The sequence below is a fragment of the Marmota marmota genome, unplaced genomic scaffold (genome assembly GCF_001458135.2).
Source record: "Marmota marmota marmota unplaced genomic scaffold, marMar, whole genome shotgun sequence".
In the NCBI taxonomy this organism is placed as follows: domain Eukaryota; kingdom Metazoa; phylum Chordata; class Mammalia; order Rodentia; family Sciuridae; genus Marmota; species Marmota marmota.
In genome coordinates, this window is record NW_026000082.1 from 4,954,946 (window position 1) to 4,976,072 (window position 21,127).

At 37.1% G+C, this 21,127-nt stretch overlaps 1 protein-coding gene across 6 annotated transcripts in view; it reads right to left on the bottom strand.

Annotated features, from left to right (window-relative positions):
* The window catches only part of Patj (PATJ crumbs cell polarity complex component), a 342,906-nt gene that overhangs the window by 241,363 nt on the left and 80,416 nt on the right, over nt 1–21,127 (bottom strand). For all 6 annotated transcript variants that reach the window (XM_048815262.1, XM_048815263.1, XM_048815259.1 and 3 more), the window contains exons 18-20: nt 6,694–6,903; nt 3,168–3,284; nt 1,010–1,417 (exon numbers count right to left, since the gene is read on the bottom strand). In XM_048815262.1, the coding sequence (XP_048671219.1) occupies nt 1,010–1,417; nt 3,168–3,284; nt 6,694–6,903 (735 nt within the window). The remainder of the gene's footprint in view (nt 1–1,009; nt 1,418–3,167; nt 3,285–6,693; nt 6,904–21,127) is intronic.

A 21,127-nucleotide genomic window follows, 5' to 3' on the forward strand; every position in this document is an offset into this window, starting at 1 on the left:
CCCTCATTGTTATACAAAATTACATATAAGAGGTTGTGAGGGGAATGGGAAAATAAAAAAGGAGAAATATGAATTACAGTGGATGGGGTAGAGAGAGAAGATGGGAGGGGAGGGAGGGGGGAGGGTAGAGGATAGGAAAGGTAGCAGAATACAACAGTTACTAATAGGGCATTATGTAAAAATGTGGATGTGTAACTGATGTGATTCTGCAATCTGTATTTGGGGTAAAATTGGGAGTTCATAACCAACTTGAATCTAATGTATGAAATATGATATGTCAAGAGCTTTATAATGTTTTGAACAACCAATAAAAAAAAATTAAAAAAAAAAAGAAAAAACCTTGCTAATAAAATAATTTGTAAGGTTCTGATTTAGCCTTCTGAAAGGCATAAGGTTTGGTCCTGAGTATTTAGTCTTGCCTCCTCCTCATTTGCAATACAGGATACCACTAATCAGTGGGCCTCAGGCACAATTCTAAAGCTACCTTAAGACCATGAAATAAATAATGACATTCTGCCCCTACACCTTGTTCCCACTCCTTCCAAAATTACTGCTGCTGATTTGTGCTGCTGTTTACTCATTTATTTAATAAAGACATTCAATCCCCCTTAAAAAAAGATACAATGTGTTTTTCATTAATTTTGCCTTGATTTTCCCTGACAAATATACCATGTAAGAAACACACAGCCACTTTCTCCCATAATTGGAATTTAAAAGAAAATCACAAATGTTAAAAGAATTCTTCTTTGAAACAAGAAACCAAGAGAAAAACATCACTAAAAAGCAAAGGAGAAAGAAACCCACTGTGACACCAAAGCAAGTGAAGCTTACAGATTCCCAAGAGACACTTATGCTCATGGCCACACACAATGTGGTACATCTTAGAGCAATCATCCATCATAAAAAGATCCGCTGATGTTTTGCTTTTTTTTTTTTAACAGCTATGAGAGTTAGGGATAGGCGGGGGGTGCAGAGGGGAGGATGTGGAAGCAAAGTCACAATGCCTCACCGTGTGGTCAGGGCTGTAGCTGTACTGCTGTGTCCCCTGGGAGTACATGCTCATCATGGGTCCTGCATTCTGAGCCTCCGGTGGTTCGCCAGCTGAGTGGCTATCATGTAACCACTGTGTACCAAAGTGGAGTTCCTGCCTGGAGGGCACAGGAGTGGCCTCTTGAACATTAGAAGAGGTATATAACTCCATAGACTGAAATTGATTTTGATATAGTTCATATTCTTCATCAACAAGCATTTCTCTTTCTCCACCCATTTCCTGCAACTGAGGAGTCAGAAATTCGTGCATTTCCCAGGCTTCTTGGCTGCTGTCTACTTCTTTTTGTTGAGATTGGTAAGAATTTCCCAAATCTAGAAATGGCTCGTCCACAAGTTCTTCTTTAAAATAGGGTTCATCTCTAAATCCCTGTAAGGAAAAGTTGCAAAAAAATGTTAAACTGCACCCGTCTTAGAGCTCAGCATGTACCTTAACTGGAACATTAAAATGGTGCCATAGCTGCAGTGCACCACCTCATAAGCACTGCATGGCGGACATGATCAGGAGCTATATTTCTCCATCAAAAAGAAGAAACAGAAGCTCACTTCCAAACAACCCGCAACCCAGAAAAAGGAAAAACAGTAAAATAAGAGGTAGAAATCTGCCCTTGGCAAGGTGAATGACTACTCTAAAAGGTTCATTATACATTAACCACCTGAAAATTCTCCACTGGAACTGGGAACTTTGTCAACTGCCACACTAAACATTTGATCCATGTACTCAATATAAAAAGTAGTACATAAATACAAAAACTAATACTTAAGAAAGCAAAGACTAAAAAATCAGGATCATCAAGCTTAAGTAACTTAAAAGAAATCACAGCTATTCAATGTTCAAAAAATAGGAAGGATAGTAGAATGAAATAGACATTATTATTACTATGTATATGTATGTGAATGCATGACCAATGTGATTCTGCAACTCAGAAAAATGAGAAATTATATCCCATCTGATTCAAATGTATGATATGTCAAGATCATTGTACTGTCATGTGTAACTACGTAAAACAAACAAAAAAATTATAAAATAAATGGGCAGTATATTTCCACTACTTTTAAGTATGATTCATTTATATCATATAAATATATTTTTCATCTATGCTGCAAATGCATAAGAAAAAGAAATGAATACAATATGCTTTTCAATTAACTTATAATTTCACTAATTAGAAGCCAGTACATACCACTGAAAGTAAATAGTTCTACATGTGCAGAAATTTTATTGAGTTTCTGGCTAATGCCTAATGTATATATGGATTTGCAGAGCCCCTGACTTAACCCTGGGGAACCTGTCAGTGCAGAGTCCAGTGAGGCCCAATTCCTTCTAAGACATCAATGATAATTCCTATCCTAAGTATTACGGGATATAAATGCCTGGGATAATTCTACTCTTTCCCATTGCTTTCTTCACACAGCTCAACATCATCGCGGTGAAGCTTTTAAATTAATATAAATTTAATATCAAATAATGCAACCTGGTTATGTGAAAAAATAAACTTTAATTAGAGGGTATATTTGAACATATCACATAGATAGGAAATTTTAACCAGAAAAGTCTAGTCTTTTAAAATAAAATGTAATGGACATTACAGGAACACCCATCAGTGTGAGACACTGTCAACACGGTTGCCAAGAATGTCGCCAGACATGAGTTATCAAGCAAAGCAAGCCATACTTTAATTGCAAAGAATAAAACACAATTTATTTTAAAAATCAAGAGGAAAACTTCCAAAATCACTTTCTACAATTATAGCCTAAAGTGGGGTTTGACTAAAGAAAGTATTCAAAATGAAATTTTTTTGTATAGTTCCATTTTCTACAGCATTTAAAATACATGTCTATTTTCAACAATATGTTCTCCTCCCCAAATTTGAGGATTATATTAGTGATACAAAATAAAATGTTCATTCTTTGGAAATGCCGTACATATTCCTTGTATCATTTTAAAGAGTCAAAGTAATACAGGAAGGAAAAGATTTCACTTTAAAAATAATAATAGTAACAAGTGAATGGGGATTCTTTAATTTGTATCTACTTAACCAAGGGAGTGGGACAAGCTTTGTCTTCTTTAGAAAAACCTTAGCACAGCAAATCATTTAGATGGGAAATTCACTACATACCTTGGGTGCTTCAAGTATTAAAGATGAATTCATATCAAGAATTGTTCCTGGAGGTTCAGTCTTGTCTTCATTACTGTTTGAATGTAAAATGTAACAACTTTCTTCTTTCTCATCTTCCTGAAAATATAAACCACTTTCATGAGTTTAGCTTCAAACTTTCTTCAGATTAATTCTCATATTGTACAAGTACACAACAAAATTTATGCAAATTGTATCATTAGAACAAATTTACTTTCGTAATTAAAAAGAAAGATGGGCTGGGGTTGTGGCTCAGTGGCAGAGCGCTTGCCCAGCATGTGTAAGGCCCTGGGTTTGATCCTCAGCACCACATAAAAATAAATAAATAAAATAAAGGTATTGTGTCAAACTACAAATAAAAAATTAATTTAAAAAATAAAAAAAGGAAAGATATACTTAGGTCAGGGCTTCTCAACTTTAAGTATCCCTTAAAGAAAAATTACTTGGTGATTTATATATATAGCTATCCACCAGGTATATGTTTAAGTACTTTAAACATACTTAACACACTAATTAATGTATTAATACATGCTCTAAAAAGTGGGAGCTCATACTAACTCTATTTTACTGATGTGGAGAAGGAAGTACAGCCATTTGCCCCATATCCCACAGCTGGTCAGTTACATATCCAGAAAGCAAACTCAAGCTGCCTGTCACTGAGCTTTGTGCTCCCAGTCACCATGCAGTCTCCAACTTACAGATGAGCAAGATGGGTGCTAGTGAGACAAAATGATTGGCCCAAGAACACAGGGCCTTGCAAACCACAGAGAACTGAGCAAAGCCCACAGCTATCTATCTCAGAGTTCCATTGCCTGTTCTGTCCTCTTCATTCTGAGAATGATGCAATTTTTAAAGTCAGCTTATAAATTTTTTTTCCTTTTGTTTTTTTGGATCTGGTATATTCAAGGTAAGTTTGCAGAAAAGAGGAGACAAATCACATTTATGGTTAAGATGAAAATGTATAACTGAAACTATACAGGTCTAAGTATTACATGTCATATACCTTAATAAAAATAATTTTGTTCTCATAACTATTATATGTACACATTCTCTTGGCCACAACCTGACTTAGGATCTTCTTATTTACATTCTCTTTCTCTGTTTCTTCTATGGATTGAGTAAATCCTCAGTTAACATTAGCTACGCAGCCACCATGTACAATAAGAAAGGGACAGGGACATAGACCTCAGAGGAGATCCGTTTCTGGTTTCTAGAATCTACAGCTCCTGAGTAGTTTTGCTAAAAGAACCCAGATGCTAAAGAAGGAATTACTTAATAGTTTAAAAAAGAAAAAAAGTCTTGAAATTGACCTTTCTCTCCATCCCTTTATTGGCCTCCCACTCCTAAGTCTGCTGGCAGCCTTGGATCCACTAAGGGAGTCCTGGGCAAAGTTCCACTCCACAATTATTATGTTCCAAAACACTCTTAGAGCAAGGCCCTGGAGTCTGAGGTTTCTGCAGCTCTGACTGCCAGAAATCACCCAAGAATCCACACTCTTTTGGTACTAAGTCCCATTATTGACACTGCTTCAGAATTCCTAAAACTGCTTAATGGTATAGGCTGGGCTGCTTAAGTCCTATAGGACTAGCTATCTTGGGATTTTTCCCATGCGGTGACAAAATTCTAGCAAATTTTAGGTAATCTAGAAAAAGTTCCTTCTACCACCTAAAATAACAAGGAGATAAGGTCCCATGAAAATATTCTTGGTTTTCCCTTCCTTAATTTGTCCAAAAAATCAAACCAAGCACTTCATGGTGTATTACTTATGGGTTAAGATAACACACCAAATACACAAAAAGTCAAGAACCTGATTTAGCTATGTGTTACATTATATTTTGAAACATTTAAAGTTTCTGTTAAGTGTAATATACAGGCCTTTTTATGTGTACTACATGAAAAATAAAAAAAAACTTACTGGGGCTATGGGAGTAGCTCAGTGGTAGAACATGTACTTAGCAGGAGTAAGGCCTTGGATTCAGTCCTCAGCAGCAAAAATTTTAAAAAGTAATACACTGAGGTTTCTTGGAGAAAAAATAGGTGTAATGCATCAACCTTTATCTATATATAAATATAACTAGCTAGCTAGCAGAGTACTTATGTTATTTGGGCAATATATTGAAGTATTTCATAGATTAAAGAATTTAGAGTTCAGAAAGACCTTAGAAGTTCTCTAGACTTGTTCATTCTTCTAAGAAATGAAAAACTTAGGTTACTAGAAAAAAAGTAGTATACCTGTTGATCAAATTACAGAGGTGACCCACTGAAGAGGGAGACTTGTGAATAGTACATCAAAATTTCTCAATCAGAATCTCTTGAGGGCAAGACTCAGAAAATTGCATTTTAAACATCTCCCAGGTAATTTTTATGTAAAATTACATATTTTTGAGTTTGAAACCCACTGGGCATTATAACTCTGAGCAAAGCTAGAAACAGAGTTCATGTTTCCTAAAATCCAGTCCAACAACCTATCACAACCAAGCTGTTTCAGACATGCTACCTACAAATTAAAAAAAGGAACAATACAATCAAACAGCAGCACATGTTCCTATGTTCCTGCAGCCAGGAACACAGGGTCTGAAGCAGCCTGGCCAAGTTCATATTCCAGCTCTGCTTCCTGCTAGCATATGACCTTGGGTCAGCTACTCGACTCTCTTGTGCCTCCACTGACTCATTTGTAATGTGAGTACAAAAGGGTGACCTTTAAAGTTGCTTCAGCTACTACTACATGTGGCTTCTACATGTAGTAGACTTAAAACATTGTCATTAGTAAGCACTCTTTAATATTTTAACATCGACTGAAATTATTATTATTATTATTATTATTATTTTTGTACAGGGGACCTTAACAGCACCATAACTGAGGTACCCTTCTGTCAGGAAGACTGACCTGACATAGTACATTAAGCAATAAGACGGTTTGATCATATAGAAGTTCTGAGTGCTAGGAGTCATCGGGTACTCTGATGACAGTTGGAAAAGCATTAATGTCTCATTGTCATAATGTTAAATGATGTGGTTGACTGACTTCAACTTATTGTACTATCTTAACATAATTCCCTAATGAAAGTTAATATGTAAACATACTTACTTTAATTTGCATTAAGGAATATGATAGAAACTTAGATTCTGTGTGCAAAACATGAAGATGAAAATAGTAAAGTAAGACTAGAAATGCTAACAGCTAGCAGATATATAGTAATGTGCTCAGTAAGCACCTACTGAATATAATATTCTTTAAACCCTCAAACCGTATGAGATAGACATTATTTTTTCTGATGCTATAAGTCAAGGACATTAAAAAACTTGACTATGATCAAAGATGCATTAAGCAGTGGAACAGGAATTAAAGGTCAGGTGTATTTGCCCCCAAAGTCCATGTTCTTAACTGTTGCAATACTATTTCCTATGTTAACAAATTTCAACACTTAGAGGCCAGACATATTTATCTCCAAAATCCAGAACTATTGCATTATCATTTCTTCTTATATTAACAAAATTCGACACTTACCACCAAAGGCTTACAGATACCAAGATGTACAATGCCTGGAGGCACAGCCTTCAGTACCTCCACAGCTTCAGCAAGTGTGGTATTGTCCAAAGAGTATTCATTGACTGAGACCAGGCGGTCTCCAGGTAAAAGTTCTCCACTTCTTTCTGCTACACCACCTGCTACCAGGGAGCGGATCACAATCACTGATCTTGTGGGATCTAAAGGGTCCTGTGAGTCAAGCAAAGAACAATGAGCTGATTCCCTGTAAACAAATATGCAGGTTTGCTATGGTTTAGATGTAAGATGTCCCTCAAAAGTTCATGTGTGAGACAATGCAAGAAAGCTTAGAGGCGAAATAACTGGGTTATGACAGTCTTAACCCAATCAGTGAATTAACCCCCTAACAGGAGTTAACTGAGTGGTAACTATAGGCAGGTGGAGTATGACTGGAGGAGGTGGGTCATTGGAGACATGTCTTTGTATCTGATGAGTGGAGTCTCTCTGCTTCCTAGTGCCATGTTCCCAACTGCTTTTCTCTGCCACACCCTTTCGCCATGATATTCTGCCTCATCTCAGGCCCTGAGGAATGGAGCTGCCTGTCTTTCAACTAAGACCTCTGAAACCATGAGCCCCAAAATAAACTTTTCCTCCTCTAAAATTGTTCTTGTCAAATCTTTTGGTCATAGCAGTGAAAGAGCTGACTAAAACAGGACTTAAGACAGTGTATGTTTAGTGAATCTCATATATTTATTCCATATATTTATTCTGGTAACATTTTTATAAATCTCTCTATACATCCATAAAAATATTAGCTTATATCAAAGTAAAGATATACCTAAACAGTTTCAATTTAATTTCTGCATGCTCAGTCACATATCAAAGTCTTTTTAACACTTTTGGTGACTGACATTTTGTTGGACCATGAGAGGTCAGCAAAGAGTTGGGCAAGACTATCTGATATTCTCAAGCACTGTCACACTGTGGATCAAAGACAAACCCATCTATGACTTCCAACTATGACTCCTCTTAGGCCATAAGTAGGCTCTAAGAGAAGCATTATGGGAAATGGCACTCCATTCTTAAATACTTATCAGTAGAGCATCCTCTCATGAAACCACTTAAATTCAGAAAAGGCATGGAAACAATAGCATATTTCACTGTATTAATATATATATATATTTATGTCAGGCATGGTGGTGAATGCCTGCAATCCCAGTGGCTCGGAAGGCTTGGGCAGGAAGATCATGAGTCCAAAGCCAGCCTCAGCAAAAATGAGGTGCTAAGCAAGTCAGTGAGACCCTGTCTCTAAATAAAATACAAAATAGGGCAGGGATGTGGCTCAGTGGTAAGTATCCCTGGATTATTCCCCAGTACCAAAAAAAAAAAAAAATACACACACACACACACACACACACACACATATATATATATATATATATATATATAAAACAAAAATAAAAATATTTATTTATTTAGGGTTAGGGTTGTAGGTCAATTATAGAGTACTTGCCTAGCATGAACAAAAAGCCCTGCATTAAATCCCCAGCAACATACAAACACAAAGTATACTGAAAAATAACATGCAAAGTTATGACATGGTTATCTGGCCCTGCATCAGAACTTTTCTAATACACAGAAATGAACTCATGAACAAAACCAATGTATGGATCTTTTTCATCCAGTGAGAGAATCCCATATTTCTTTTCATTAAGCACTGAAAAAAACCACTGATGTTATCAATACATTTGGTTAATTTAAAAAAAACAATTCAGTAACTCCTTTAATGTTTACTTTATCCAACAAATAGATACAAAGCATTTGCTCTGGTTTGCTTTGGTCTGTCTCTATTGTCTCTGCATGCACGTATTGTCCCATATAGGGAAGAGACTCTACTTCTGCCAGCTTTTGTTAAATACTTCCTGAGTGATTAGAGGAAAACTGCCAGGTTTTATGTAGAATTATAAGATTTTGGAATTAACAAAGTGAAGATCTGTCACATTCCCGGCTCTTTTTGAAGGGGCTGGTGACTTTTTTGAACTTTTCTGATCTAGTTTTCTATACCTCTATGTTTTAGACATATAAGGTTCATTTCTAATGCACTGCACTGAATTTTAAACAAATCTACCATATTTAAATCAACAAAGACTACAGAGCTAACTCCTTGGGGGGAAAAAAAATAATGTCTTCAGTTTATTTTGCTTTTCTCAACTAACCTTGCCTTTCCACCCCCAGCTAAGAGACCCTTGGTAATTTTCTACACGCTCTAATATTTAGTGCCACAATTTATGAACAGAATTAAAAGTAAAAAAATAGTCAAGGGAATGCACTAATAAAGTATACAGTGTTAAACTATAATTACACCAATATTTTCAAGCAGAGGGAGCTATTGCACAGGAAGAGAACAGAAGGAAAAAAGAGCGTGGTGGCATATCAGCAAGCAATCAGTACAGTAATATAAAAAGAGCTGTCTATTTTGTCACCAGCAACCATGAATCACAACACACTTTTCATTCTGAAATATGAAACCATTACATTTTAAGTTTGACACACTAATAAATAAGCTGTACAATTATGTCCTTCATTTAGGATGTCAGTTTTTGATGAAAGGCTTTTTTATTGGGGGGGAAGGGAAACTACATAATAGCTTATTCCTCTCATGAAACACAGAAAGCAGCTAGCAATACTTCATATAATGAGTAAACTTTCTTAGAGAAAATTGCAACAGTAACATAGACCAAAAGTAAATAAATGATTTTCCCTAAGTTGGCTTCAAGCAATCTCTGTAGTTACATATAGTGCTGAATCAAAAAGGACTATTTTTAACCTGAATAGGTGAATGAATACATTTTCAAAATACTACAGGCTGAAATAATTAGAAAGATTCGAATTGTATAATTAGGAAGATTCACCAGGACATGCTGGAAAGAGTACTCTAGAAAGAGTAATCGACTTCATTTAATGTAGCAAGGGCAGGCAATCACCCATTTACACACAGCAGTCTTCTTCAAACCCTAAACCAGAGCCAGGTGGACTTGCTTACTAAAGTTTATTCAGGTTAGACGGCTAGTCAGTCTAAACACTGGGTCTAAACTACCCCCACTCCCACTGAACCCAAAGACAGCTTCTTTGTCCCTGGGAGGGAAGGGAGTGAAAAACAAAAAAAGAGGAACTACCACCTCTGAAGATGCTCCACTTTGTGCAATCACTGCTGCATTTTCTGGGGTGACTTTTCTGACCATGTAACCACAGAGCTGAATAGAATCCTTTAATGAGGAACAGTCATCTCCTTTCATGGCCATCACATGTAGCAGCCACCCTCTGGAAAAACAGCAGCTGTCACTGCCTACGGGGCGGATGCTATTCTTGAGGCTTTGCTGCGTGAAAAGTGCTGGAACACCAGCCTGACTCAGGCTGCTGCTCTTCAGAAACGTCCATTTCCTGAAAATACAGTCCAGGCTGTCACAGGCACGCTATAGCAAAGAAAGTGTCATAAAGACATTTCTCAAGACCCCTACCCAATCCCAAGGCCCTTCAAACATATTTTAAAGCCACCATCAGATTTCAGCATATTTTGTCATAATTTTTAAATCTCTAATTTTTCTTTTTTGGCAAGAAACACTTGTGTTCAAGAATCAAGATGTTGCTTTAGACTAAATAGCCAATAGAGGGCACTAAAGACCAATCATAGTATGCAAGCTATTCTCTTCCAGAGGAGGTTTTTCCTCTTTATTCAAAAGCTTTATATTATTACACATGCTCTTAACAGTGTCCCATATGTTTGCTTCGACTCAACAATTTATGAAAGTTGCTCCTGATAGCTCTTAAAAATGTTACCAAACTCCTTTACCCAGTTAAGAATAACAAAGTTTCATCAGAATATAGCACCAGGGGACAGGAGAAGAGAACAGACCTGCATTCCACACCTTTCCACTCCACAAGGAAATTTGAGGACCACCTTACTGCTTTGTCTCACATGTGAATGAAACCACCACACCTACCTCAAGAAACCTGCACAACAGGGCTTTTTCTCGGTGTCTCGAAGGGATGCTAACGTTTGATATTTATTATAAACATAGGGTGCTTCAGTATTCAGGGAATTGACAGACTCCTCATCTCCATCATTTCCAAGTGGCATCAGCGTACCCAAGCACTCACTTTCCCTCCTCTTCCGCTGAGATGCTCGCAGAGCCGGATCCATTGGATCTTCTCCCTTTTCTATCTGACCTTTACTCTCCATTTCCAGCATCGCTACCTTGGTTCAGCTTCTCATTATTCCTTGCCTGGGCAAATGTTATGGTTTGCTGATTGGTCTACCATCATTAATCTGACCATCAGTCCACTTTCCTTAGAGATAATGGAATCCTCTTTTTTAAAACAAGTGAGCAGAACTTCTCCTTAAGGTAGGAATTAAAATACTTAAAATACTTTAGTGACACCCACTATGTCCTAACTTCTTTATCCTTTATGGAAAGAGTTCCTTCAGATCTACATTTCTGTCCCATCTCTGTTCACTCTCCCCTCATGTACCACTGCCTGCTCCCATGCACCCCACACCCTGTCCCAACAATACAGTAGTACTGAAACTTGGGAACTGTGACACGCTTTGGTTTCCGCTCTGACATGGTGCAAGCCATCGCTTCTGCTAGGAATGCTCTCCTTCAACCACTGCTACTCAAGGAAACAAAGAAAGAGAGAAATTAAATGATTTAACCAAAGCACATGGTAGTAAATGGAAGATCCAGAATTCAAACCAGCTGATTAAATCCCAGTCTTTATGCTTTTAGCCACTAAGCAATGCAGATTCTCTACCTGAAAGTTAGTTTCTGCTAAATGAAGACTGAAAGAAGACAAACATGTTAGGAAAGAACATTTATCATCCTTTCCAAGTGTGTAAAACTGAGTCCTTCAAATATCACACTTGGCCAATAGAGGTTTATATTTCATTACGTAGCAGAGGAAAGCGAAGAATGCACAACATGCTACACATCCAGGTAAGTCACGCACTTCCTTAAGTTTAATTTGTTTACTTTCTTGAGAAGCTACTCATTTGGGGAGCATAAGAACACCTTTTCCCGGGTGAAGGCAAACATGTGACAATCATTATGCCCAAACGGATGGGAGTCGAAGTTTCTGAAGTGTCTATAAAATGTATTATGTGAATATTTGTGTACACTCCCAGAGATCAAAGGGACCAGATCTCACATAAACTAAAGCAGAGTGCAGGGGCGTCACCTGGGGTGGGGAGAGGTTCCACTGAAATGTGGGCTGTCAAGACAAATAGCGCCTGGAAGATGTGGAGGGCTGTAGTTGCGAAGTTCTCCGCAACCTAGCTACAAATATAAGAAAGCAGCTCAGACATACTCCCTGGAAAAGCATGAAGTAGGGGACTCCATATAAAGAGGGCACACAGGAACAAACAAGAAAAGTAGTTACACTTTCTCCATTTTTAACAAACTGGCAAAAGTATAATTAAGACGGATTTTCTTAAATAAGAGAAATGTGACATACACACAGAGGCCTGTTCTAACATTTAACAACTCTATGCTTTGCAGTACTGTCCCAATGAAGAAAATTTTTTAAAAAAAAATCAAGGTGTAACAATGATTTAATCACAATCAAAATGAAGAATAATTTTCAGGGTTTTTTAAAATTTTAAATCTACTCTGCATTTAACACCCAAACTTAAGATATTAAGTAAAGGATAGGGATTCAGAGACCGTATAGCAAGATAGCCAAGAACTGGACCTTAGATTATTTCAGACAAAAATTTGGCTACAAATTTGTTTATTTTTGATAATTTTGACACTGTCAACTGAGTGTATTAAAATATAAACTCAAGAGGGGTAATATGGTTCATTCCCAAGGCCTTACTGGTATGTCATCAAAATTCTATACTGTGTTGTAGAGCAGCTCATTGTACCAAACACCTGCTCTGCAGGTGTATTTCAGAGTCCCTCACCAAGAATGAAACAATTCCAGGGAAGGACCAGAAAAACATCAGCTAGCTCTACAAAAGAAACCTCCTCCCAACCAGGGAAGTCAGGATGGGTACACACTATTGCAGAAGTAGGCTTCAAGCTTCCTGTCACAAGTATGTGTTTGTGAGGAAGGTATGTTTCAGAGATAATTCTAAAGGATCTACATAGTTTCTGGACAATGAATATTTGGCTATGTAATATTAGATTGAAAGAGTATTCCAAATAAGCAATAGTCAACTGAGAAGAAGCTATGAAACAGCCAGCAATCAGGTATGAGTTTCTTTAGGAGGCAAGTGTGGCCGTGATCACCTGAGCTAAGTAGTATTAAGCTATGATATAAAACAATTAATAGCTAAATAAACTTTCAAAATAATATCTCATGGAAGTTGCTAAAATGGAGATTACAGATTAAAAGGAAGGAGCTAACTCTCATTCTGGAGGGAGGCAAAAGAAGGAATGGAGTAAGAGCAGCAGCGAAGACAACGTTTTTTCACACACACAGAGATACGTACATCTTAAGAAGTAAGAGTCTTCTGGAAAGGCTCTAGTGCACAGCTGACATGAATTAAAATTTCCACTGTGAGCAACACCAGTCAGAAAACAGGAACTAAGAGATTTTTAAAAAGGAGAAAAATGAGAGAAAAAGACAAAGAACACAGATATTCAACCTATGAGTTATAGGATGAAGGTGGACTGAATTCAAGAGACAAGTTCTAAGGACTGGGGAATGTGGCTCAGTGGTAGAGCATTTGCCTAGCATACACAAGGTCCTGGGTTTAATCCCCAGCACCACAAAAGAAAAAAGAAGGAAGGTGGTGGGGAGCAAGTTTTAAGCTGCAGGATTGTCCCCAACAGGCTGTATACAGTTTCAGAAGTGTCTTCATTTCTCTAAGTCTGTTGCTCCAAGTATAGAATGAGGAAGGTGGATACAAGAGTTATGATCCTTCCCCCAGCTCTATGATCCTATTAACTAAATTTAACAGTGTATCTTGAGTCAATTTTGTCCTTAATTTCTACCAAACAGTCACAAAACTACTGGAAAAACAAAATAAAACTAGGGATACTGGGCAGGTACTGTGTTGTATACACATATTTCTACCTACTCAAGAGGCTGAAGTAGAGGGGCTGGGGATATAGCTCGGCTGGTAGAGTGCTTGCCTTACATGCACAAGGCCCTGGGTTCAATCCCCATTACCACCAAAAATAAAAAGAGGCTGAAGGATCATTTGGAGGAGGATCATTTGGGCCCAAGAGTTCAAAGCCAGCCTGAGCCACATAGAGAAGTCCTGGCTCAAAGAAAAGAAGAAGAAAAAAGTAGATAAAGATGTTAATTCAAAACACTGCATTGACAATACATTAACACTATGGTAACAAATATGGTATAATTTTAGTTAATGCCAATGTTTAGGAATTCATAAAAAGACCATAACTATAAGACTAACTTCCTGGGTATTGTCCATCAAAACAAAACAAGCAAACAACAAAATATCTATGATAACATGTACCCTCCTTTTCTATTAGACAAAACGTAAAACACATTTTTCCCTGCTTGCTATTTTAAGATAGCAACAAAAAACATGTCAGGGACCATTAGTTGAAATGAAAATTACTAGAATAGTTCTGGTTTAAGAGAGTGGGATGTAATTAATTATTTCAAAAAGCTTCTTCTGTATTTATAGTGAAGTAAGGTAATAACTAAATGATTGTACTAAATAATGGGCAAGCTATCTTAATCTAGACTCCAACTGTAGTCTTAACTATTCTACAATATAGCAAAGTATTAAACTAATCATACCAATTACCACAACACCATCATGTTCAAAGTGTGTGCCCACAAAATACATTCAGTCCACTCAAGATAGATTAAACAGATATGGTTTCTGGCTTCTTGTGTATTATTGCTTCCTAAACACTATTAGACATTAAGGATGGATTTTTTTCACGCATCATACATAGAACTAAATGGTCCCTGAGCAGCACAGTAAGCACAGCATATAAGGCAATTAAAGTACAATGGAAGACAAGTGGGCAGAGAAACTTGCAGATCAAAATATATCCTAAGGAGGAAACAGAAATCACATAAGCTGTACCTCATTTTATTCTGTATAACTTGGGACTTCAAAAATCTATTTTCAACATAATAATTAAATTGGTTTCAGCAGATGTACCAAAGAAATCACTTCTTGAAGGGGTTATTTCTCTTATCCCCTTCTATACTCCCATTAGATATTTTCCTTGGTCATTAGATATGTTCTTTGAGTGTTTCATTTCTTGAAAATTTTACACTATACTGTAATAGTTTGTCTGTATCAGTTACTCCTGGTACAGGACTTTTGCTTGGTTCTATGGAAAACAAAATGAAACAAAACAAGTCAGAAGTACCTTTCATTTGAAAGCCCTATCATCTGGCTGAAATGCCTGAGGTACCACCACGCAGCCAGTTAACAGCAGTATAATCAAAATGACATTAGTTGAAATGTGAATATACTTAACATTACTGATCTGTATTTAAAAGTGATTAAAATGGTAGGTTTTAAGTTATATACATTTAACCACAATATTTTTAAATGTAGAAAATGAACTGATATATTAAAAATAGCTGCGCATATTCAGAGGGAAAAAAAATCGATTGAAATTTGTTATGAAACAGGGAAGGGGGAGGGTGCTGGGGCACGGTACTGGCCAAATTATATGGCTATTTGTGTTCATGTATGAATACATAACAAAAAAATCCCATCCCAACTATAATGCACCAACAAAATGTAGAAAAAAGAAAGTTATTAAGATTCAGGGAAATTATAGACATGTGAAACTTAAAATTTTTCAAATATTATTTTGGAATTTATTTTAATTTTCTACACAAATCACTCAACTTCACCTAAACAAATACTCGTTGAGTGATATTGGTCAAGTTGTTGATTAGATGAGACTTGACTTTCTCATCTGTAAATGGAAATAATAGCATAGATTTTAGAGTTCTTAAAGGTATTAAATTAGATAAAGCATGCAAAGTTTCTAGTAAGTCCACAGTAATCAATTCATAAACACTGCTATTATTATCACTGTGAAGGATAGAAAAGAAGCTAGTAAGCCAGGCAGGATGGTGCACACCAACTCAGGAGGCTGAGGCAGGAGGAACAGAATGCAGGGAGAAAAAAAAAAAAAAGTTAGCAGGATATATGGGTTTGAGGAGTTATCAGTTTCCATCTCATTTATTGCATGCTAAATTCAACTGAACATGCATGACTGAGACCAACAGTACTATCATTTGTGATGTCACACTTAAATGTTAATTTATGATATAATATATAACATATATTATAACATACATAATATATGTTAATACAGAGCTGAACCTATATTCTCCAGATTTGTGACCTCTAACTTCCAGATTGTACTAAAAAAGTGGCTCACAACAGCAAGGCACCCTCAGTCCTCATTCTCCTTTAGCAGAAGTGAAGGACAGGAGCCATCTTCAGGCTGGGAGGCTGACAACCACAGCTGCCACATCAAGGACATAGGATGCCCTTCATTCTTAGAAAGATTCTATAGTGTGTTTTTTTTTTTTTTTAATCATTGAAAGGTCAACCGATACTCTGTGATATATGGCACACAATGCATAGAATACTTTGCTAACTTTGAAACTATATAGGAAAAAGGCCAAGGAGTCCTACAGGGAAACTCAAAGCACACACAGTTTATACTCTGGCAGCAAAAATCATCAAATCTCTGCAGAGCTTTGCCCCAGGTGGGAGGAGTAAAGGAAAGGTATCATAAACTTCAAGGATAATGTGAAACAAAGCTTTCAGAACTGTTTCGTCTCTACAGAAAAATAAAATAGAAATCTCTACCATTTTTCAGTTTAGTCATCATTAGGAAGAATCGGTGTGGTTTCTGGCCTGAGAACCATACTTTCATGGTTCCATACCACAGACTCAGGAGCTCAGCTCCACCACTTCCTACTCAGGTGGTCCTGAGCAAATTCCTTGACTTCTCAGTGTGTTTCCTCATCCATCACACGAGGGTAATTGCAGGGCCTACCTCCTGGGGCTGTAGAAAAGGTTAAATTAGCTAATATATATAAAGTGCTGTAAACATCGCCGGACAGAGAAAGCAGTACATAATTGTTGCCATTATCATCATATGGTCATGTTTTCCAAGTAAAAAATTAGGACATAAAGTTTCTCAGAGGATTTTTCATTAAACAGAATAAAATTTGAAAGACTTAAGCACTTCACAGATACCAAAGAAAACAAAGACATGAAATCAGGACTAACATCAATTCCAGTCATTCTCTGTGCCTGGAATATCCACTACCCACTTGTCTACACAGCCAGCCTCAATGCCTTGTGAAGCCACTTTGGCTGCTAAGAAATAATCCTCAGAATCAGATTTTACTTCCATCATTGCTAAAACCATAGTGTATCCTACAGAATGGCACCTAAGACTGTTTCCTTTATTACAGTGGGACATGTGGCTATTTGTCTACCTCCTTCTCCTAACTGAATTCCAACTCCATGAAGACAGAATTTTTTCACTGCTAGCTCCCCGATGCATTGGCGATGCTCAATAAACATTTGTACATAAGATATTTAAAGGGAGCATGCTTTTTCCATCTATATATCCTCCATACCAGTTCGCATTATGAAAACAACAGTTTCTTTGAAAGCTAAGAATGAATGACAGGCAAAGCAGTTCTGTGCTAAGTTTATATTTTAAAATCTTCATCATTACCACCACCATCATCACCATTGTTTTTTAGTAAATGGTAACATTTACCAAAGTGTTGTCATTTTGCTCAGAGAAAAATATGGGTATTTATAAGTGCTCCTTTATTTAGTTCTTATAACTTCGTAAAGAAAATATTGTTTTATTTTGGAGATTATTGTTTTAGTACACTGAGAATAAGAAAAGACTTATAAGCTTGTCCAAAGTCCTAGGAGTATGTGATAGCCAGAGCGCAAACCAGGGCCTCTGGGTCGTTCCTGACTGGGAAGCCAGTGCTCTTAATATACTACATGTTCACCATGGTATAGTGCTAAGTGTAGTACCTGATTAGGGCTGAAAGGTGAACTTGAGCCCTAGAAATGGCATGTAGGAATCAAACAGCCAATCCCCTCTCATGAATCATTAACAGAGTGAACCGCTGGTACTAGGAGGAGGTAGCAGCACTTCCTGGTCTCACTTGGAAAGCTTAGCCTTCCTAGATCACCATCTGGATCCAAATGACATCCACAAGCAAAAAGATCAGTACTGACCATCCTGCCTTGGAAAAAAGAGATTCCCAGTACCTGCTTGTTGATTTGCTTCAGTCATTCAGCCACAGTCTAGGAAAGGCTGGCTTTCATCTACTGTGGGCCTCAACACTGACATAAAAATCAAGTGGGAACTTCCAAAATAAAGCCATGTTTGGAGGCAGGAGAAGAATGGCGATGAGACACCTCTGGAGACCAAGTTTCTCCTTTAGATCCACTCTTTTTTTTTTTAATAGCTGTTCTGTTTTTGTTTTTGTTTTATTACATGGGAGACACAGATGCATTGCAAGACATATCCACTAACTTCCTGGAATATCTTGAGCACTTCATAGGAGAGTTGTGATTACCAGGTATTACAGTAAATCTGAGCATTTTTATGCCCATGTTTTGGCTCTCCGCGGTCATTTCATCAACACTAATATTTACAGTTGTCCACTTCTGAAATACTCACTAAAGGTAATACAGCCAATATATCACGTTCAGGCTTCTCTCCTCAACAGTGCCTTCTAGGGTGAAGCAGAAACGATTGTGGAGACACATTTGTTAAATGGAAAGCTACCCTATGAGCACGCACCATCCAGCTGACAGGCATTTTGCTGCTTGCCCGCTATTCTCTTTCACTCCCATTACACACAATGAGATTTTTTCCCAAATTTGTATTCCAGAGCCATGAAATTCCCGCAAAGTTCAACATCAGGCCTGACTTAAGATCTTTGAGGCCTCCTGCTAATTTCATCCCCCTGCAGCTGCCTCGCTAAGGCAAGCTTTTGATCTGTACTATCTGGATTTCAAGCTGATATACACACAGCCTCTTTGATCTCTTATTAAGTGGCTTCTGGTCTCCTGATGCCTTTAGTCTTGCTGCACTGAGGGTTTTGGAAGTCAGTCGTCATCCTGAGCACACTACAAACTCCACACACCAGGAGTGGACTCCCTTCATTCACCCACTTCGCAGGCTTGAAAAGCAATATTTAAGCCATGAGAGAATTTCCCCAGTAGCCACAATCAATCCACTCCATGAACACACTACGAAGAATTATTTTTCAAATGAAGCAGCTTAAAATGATTTAAAGGATACAGAACTTTCCCATAGAGGGAAAGGAAGCAAATCCTGTGTGAAAAGAAATCTTCAGCCCAGTTGGCACTGGAGCTTATAGTACTTTGATGTTAGTAAAAATAAATGTGGACAGGAATCAGGGATGGGTAAAAAGTAGCCTTTATCAGTTCCCCTAAGTTCTGTTAAGCAAAAAGTGACCTTTAAACGCAGCTGTGTGATTTTTCAACACCATGCTATATAATATATATGTAAGAATATGAATGCTGCCATTGGTAGCAGATTGACGGCATTTTGCTTATACCAATCTCTTACAAGAGTGAAATGAAGCCAAAGAAATCTAGGGGTGGGTGGGACAAAAACAAACAAAACCCACAAACCAGACGCCAGTGACCACATTACAAGACCACTTGAGCACTGAAGTGAAACTGTCTGACTTGCAGCACATGACTATCCTCTATATTTAGATTCTGAAGAAAGTATCACTTCTTATCAGACTTTTCAATGGCACTATTTTGTGTTCTGCTGTATGTTAAAATTATGTCAGTATCTCTAATTCCATACCCTGGATTCTGTATGCTAATCATCTAAGATGATCATAAAGATTGGGCTTCCACAAGCTACCGAATGCTACCAGCCAACACCAAGACTCCTTCAAAACCTCAAGTCTCTTGGCAAAAATTCAAGTCCTAATTCCCCCCACAACATTTTAAAACTCAAATTTCTGATAAACAAGGTTAAAGTTGGAGGAAACAGGAATAGACTTTGAGGCACTAATATCATGGTGTGAATATAAATACTTTATAGCTTCCTAGCTACAAAGGCAAATAAATTAATTACCACTATATATAAAGCTGAAACAAAATTGATAGCTATATATTGCTATCACTTAATCTGTCTATATTATAGAAAACCATTAGCAAATTCATGAATTACATGCCTGCTCACACTATTTTCCAAGAGAGTTAGTTAAAGAAAGAAATGATTCTACATAACAAGTATCAATTTTAAGTGATCTGAAGATATATGTCTCATAGTTATGTTCAAATAATTTGTACCAAAATTTAAAAGATATATGTTCCTTTGATGAGTAATTCTACTTTTGGGACTTTACCATAAGACACTGTCACTTTTTTAACAAAAGAGAATGACAAAGATATCTACCTCAGCCTCTTTTAAAATACAAACTAAGATAGACAAGGTGCCACAGGCCTGTAATCCCAGCAAATCTGGAGGCCAAGCCAGGAGAAACACAAGTCCCAGGCCAGCTTTAGCAACTCAGGGTGAAACCCTGTCTCAAACAAATATGAAAGAGGACTGGGGATGTAGCTCAGTGATTAAAGTGTTCAGGTTCAACCTCCAGTACCACAACAAAACAAAACACCAATTGGGCATAGAAGACTGGTTAAATAAATTATTGTATATCAAGACTGGTTAAATAAATTATTGTATATCAACACTAAAATACTATGCAGTCATTTAAAGTAATTAGGTAGCTCCATAAACACCAAAATGAAAGAAGATATAACTGAGAAAAAAAGCAAAGGATCCATTTATGTGTCAAAAAATAAAAACCATTACAAAGCAATAACAAAACTATTACTTCTATAACCATATACATATAAAATATTTGTGCAAGGACAGACGTAAAACACAGTCATTTTTACCTGGAACAGAAGTGAAGGTTTATAGTCAAAGGAAGATTTATTTGTCACAGAATCTCTTTATGTACCTTTGAATCTTTGTGCATGTATTACCTGTTTTTTTTTTCTGTAAATTTGTATTTTTTAAATGTTTAGAAAAGAGAAAAGGGAAATTACTTTATTGAAAAAGTAAAGATTCATTAATCACATCACAATAACATGAATGTTTTCATATTTTACATTTTCCTTCCCACATGAATACATATTTTAATTTAGTCATACCCATGTTGGACAGAACATTTAGTGTGCTCAGAAAGTCAGTGTGTTACACAAATAAAGCCAACTTTAAGACACATTTGTGGAATTTACATGATCCCTGCATGCAACTTTCAAAAATCTTTTGTAAAGAAATTTCTAGGGAACCGGGCCTGATGGCACAAGCCTGTAATCCTACAGGCTCAGGAGGCCAAGGCAGGAGGATCAAAGCTAACCTCAGAAACTTAGTGAGGCCCTAAACAACTT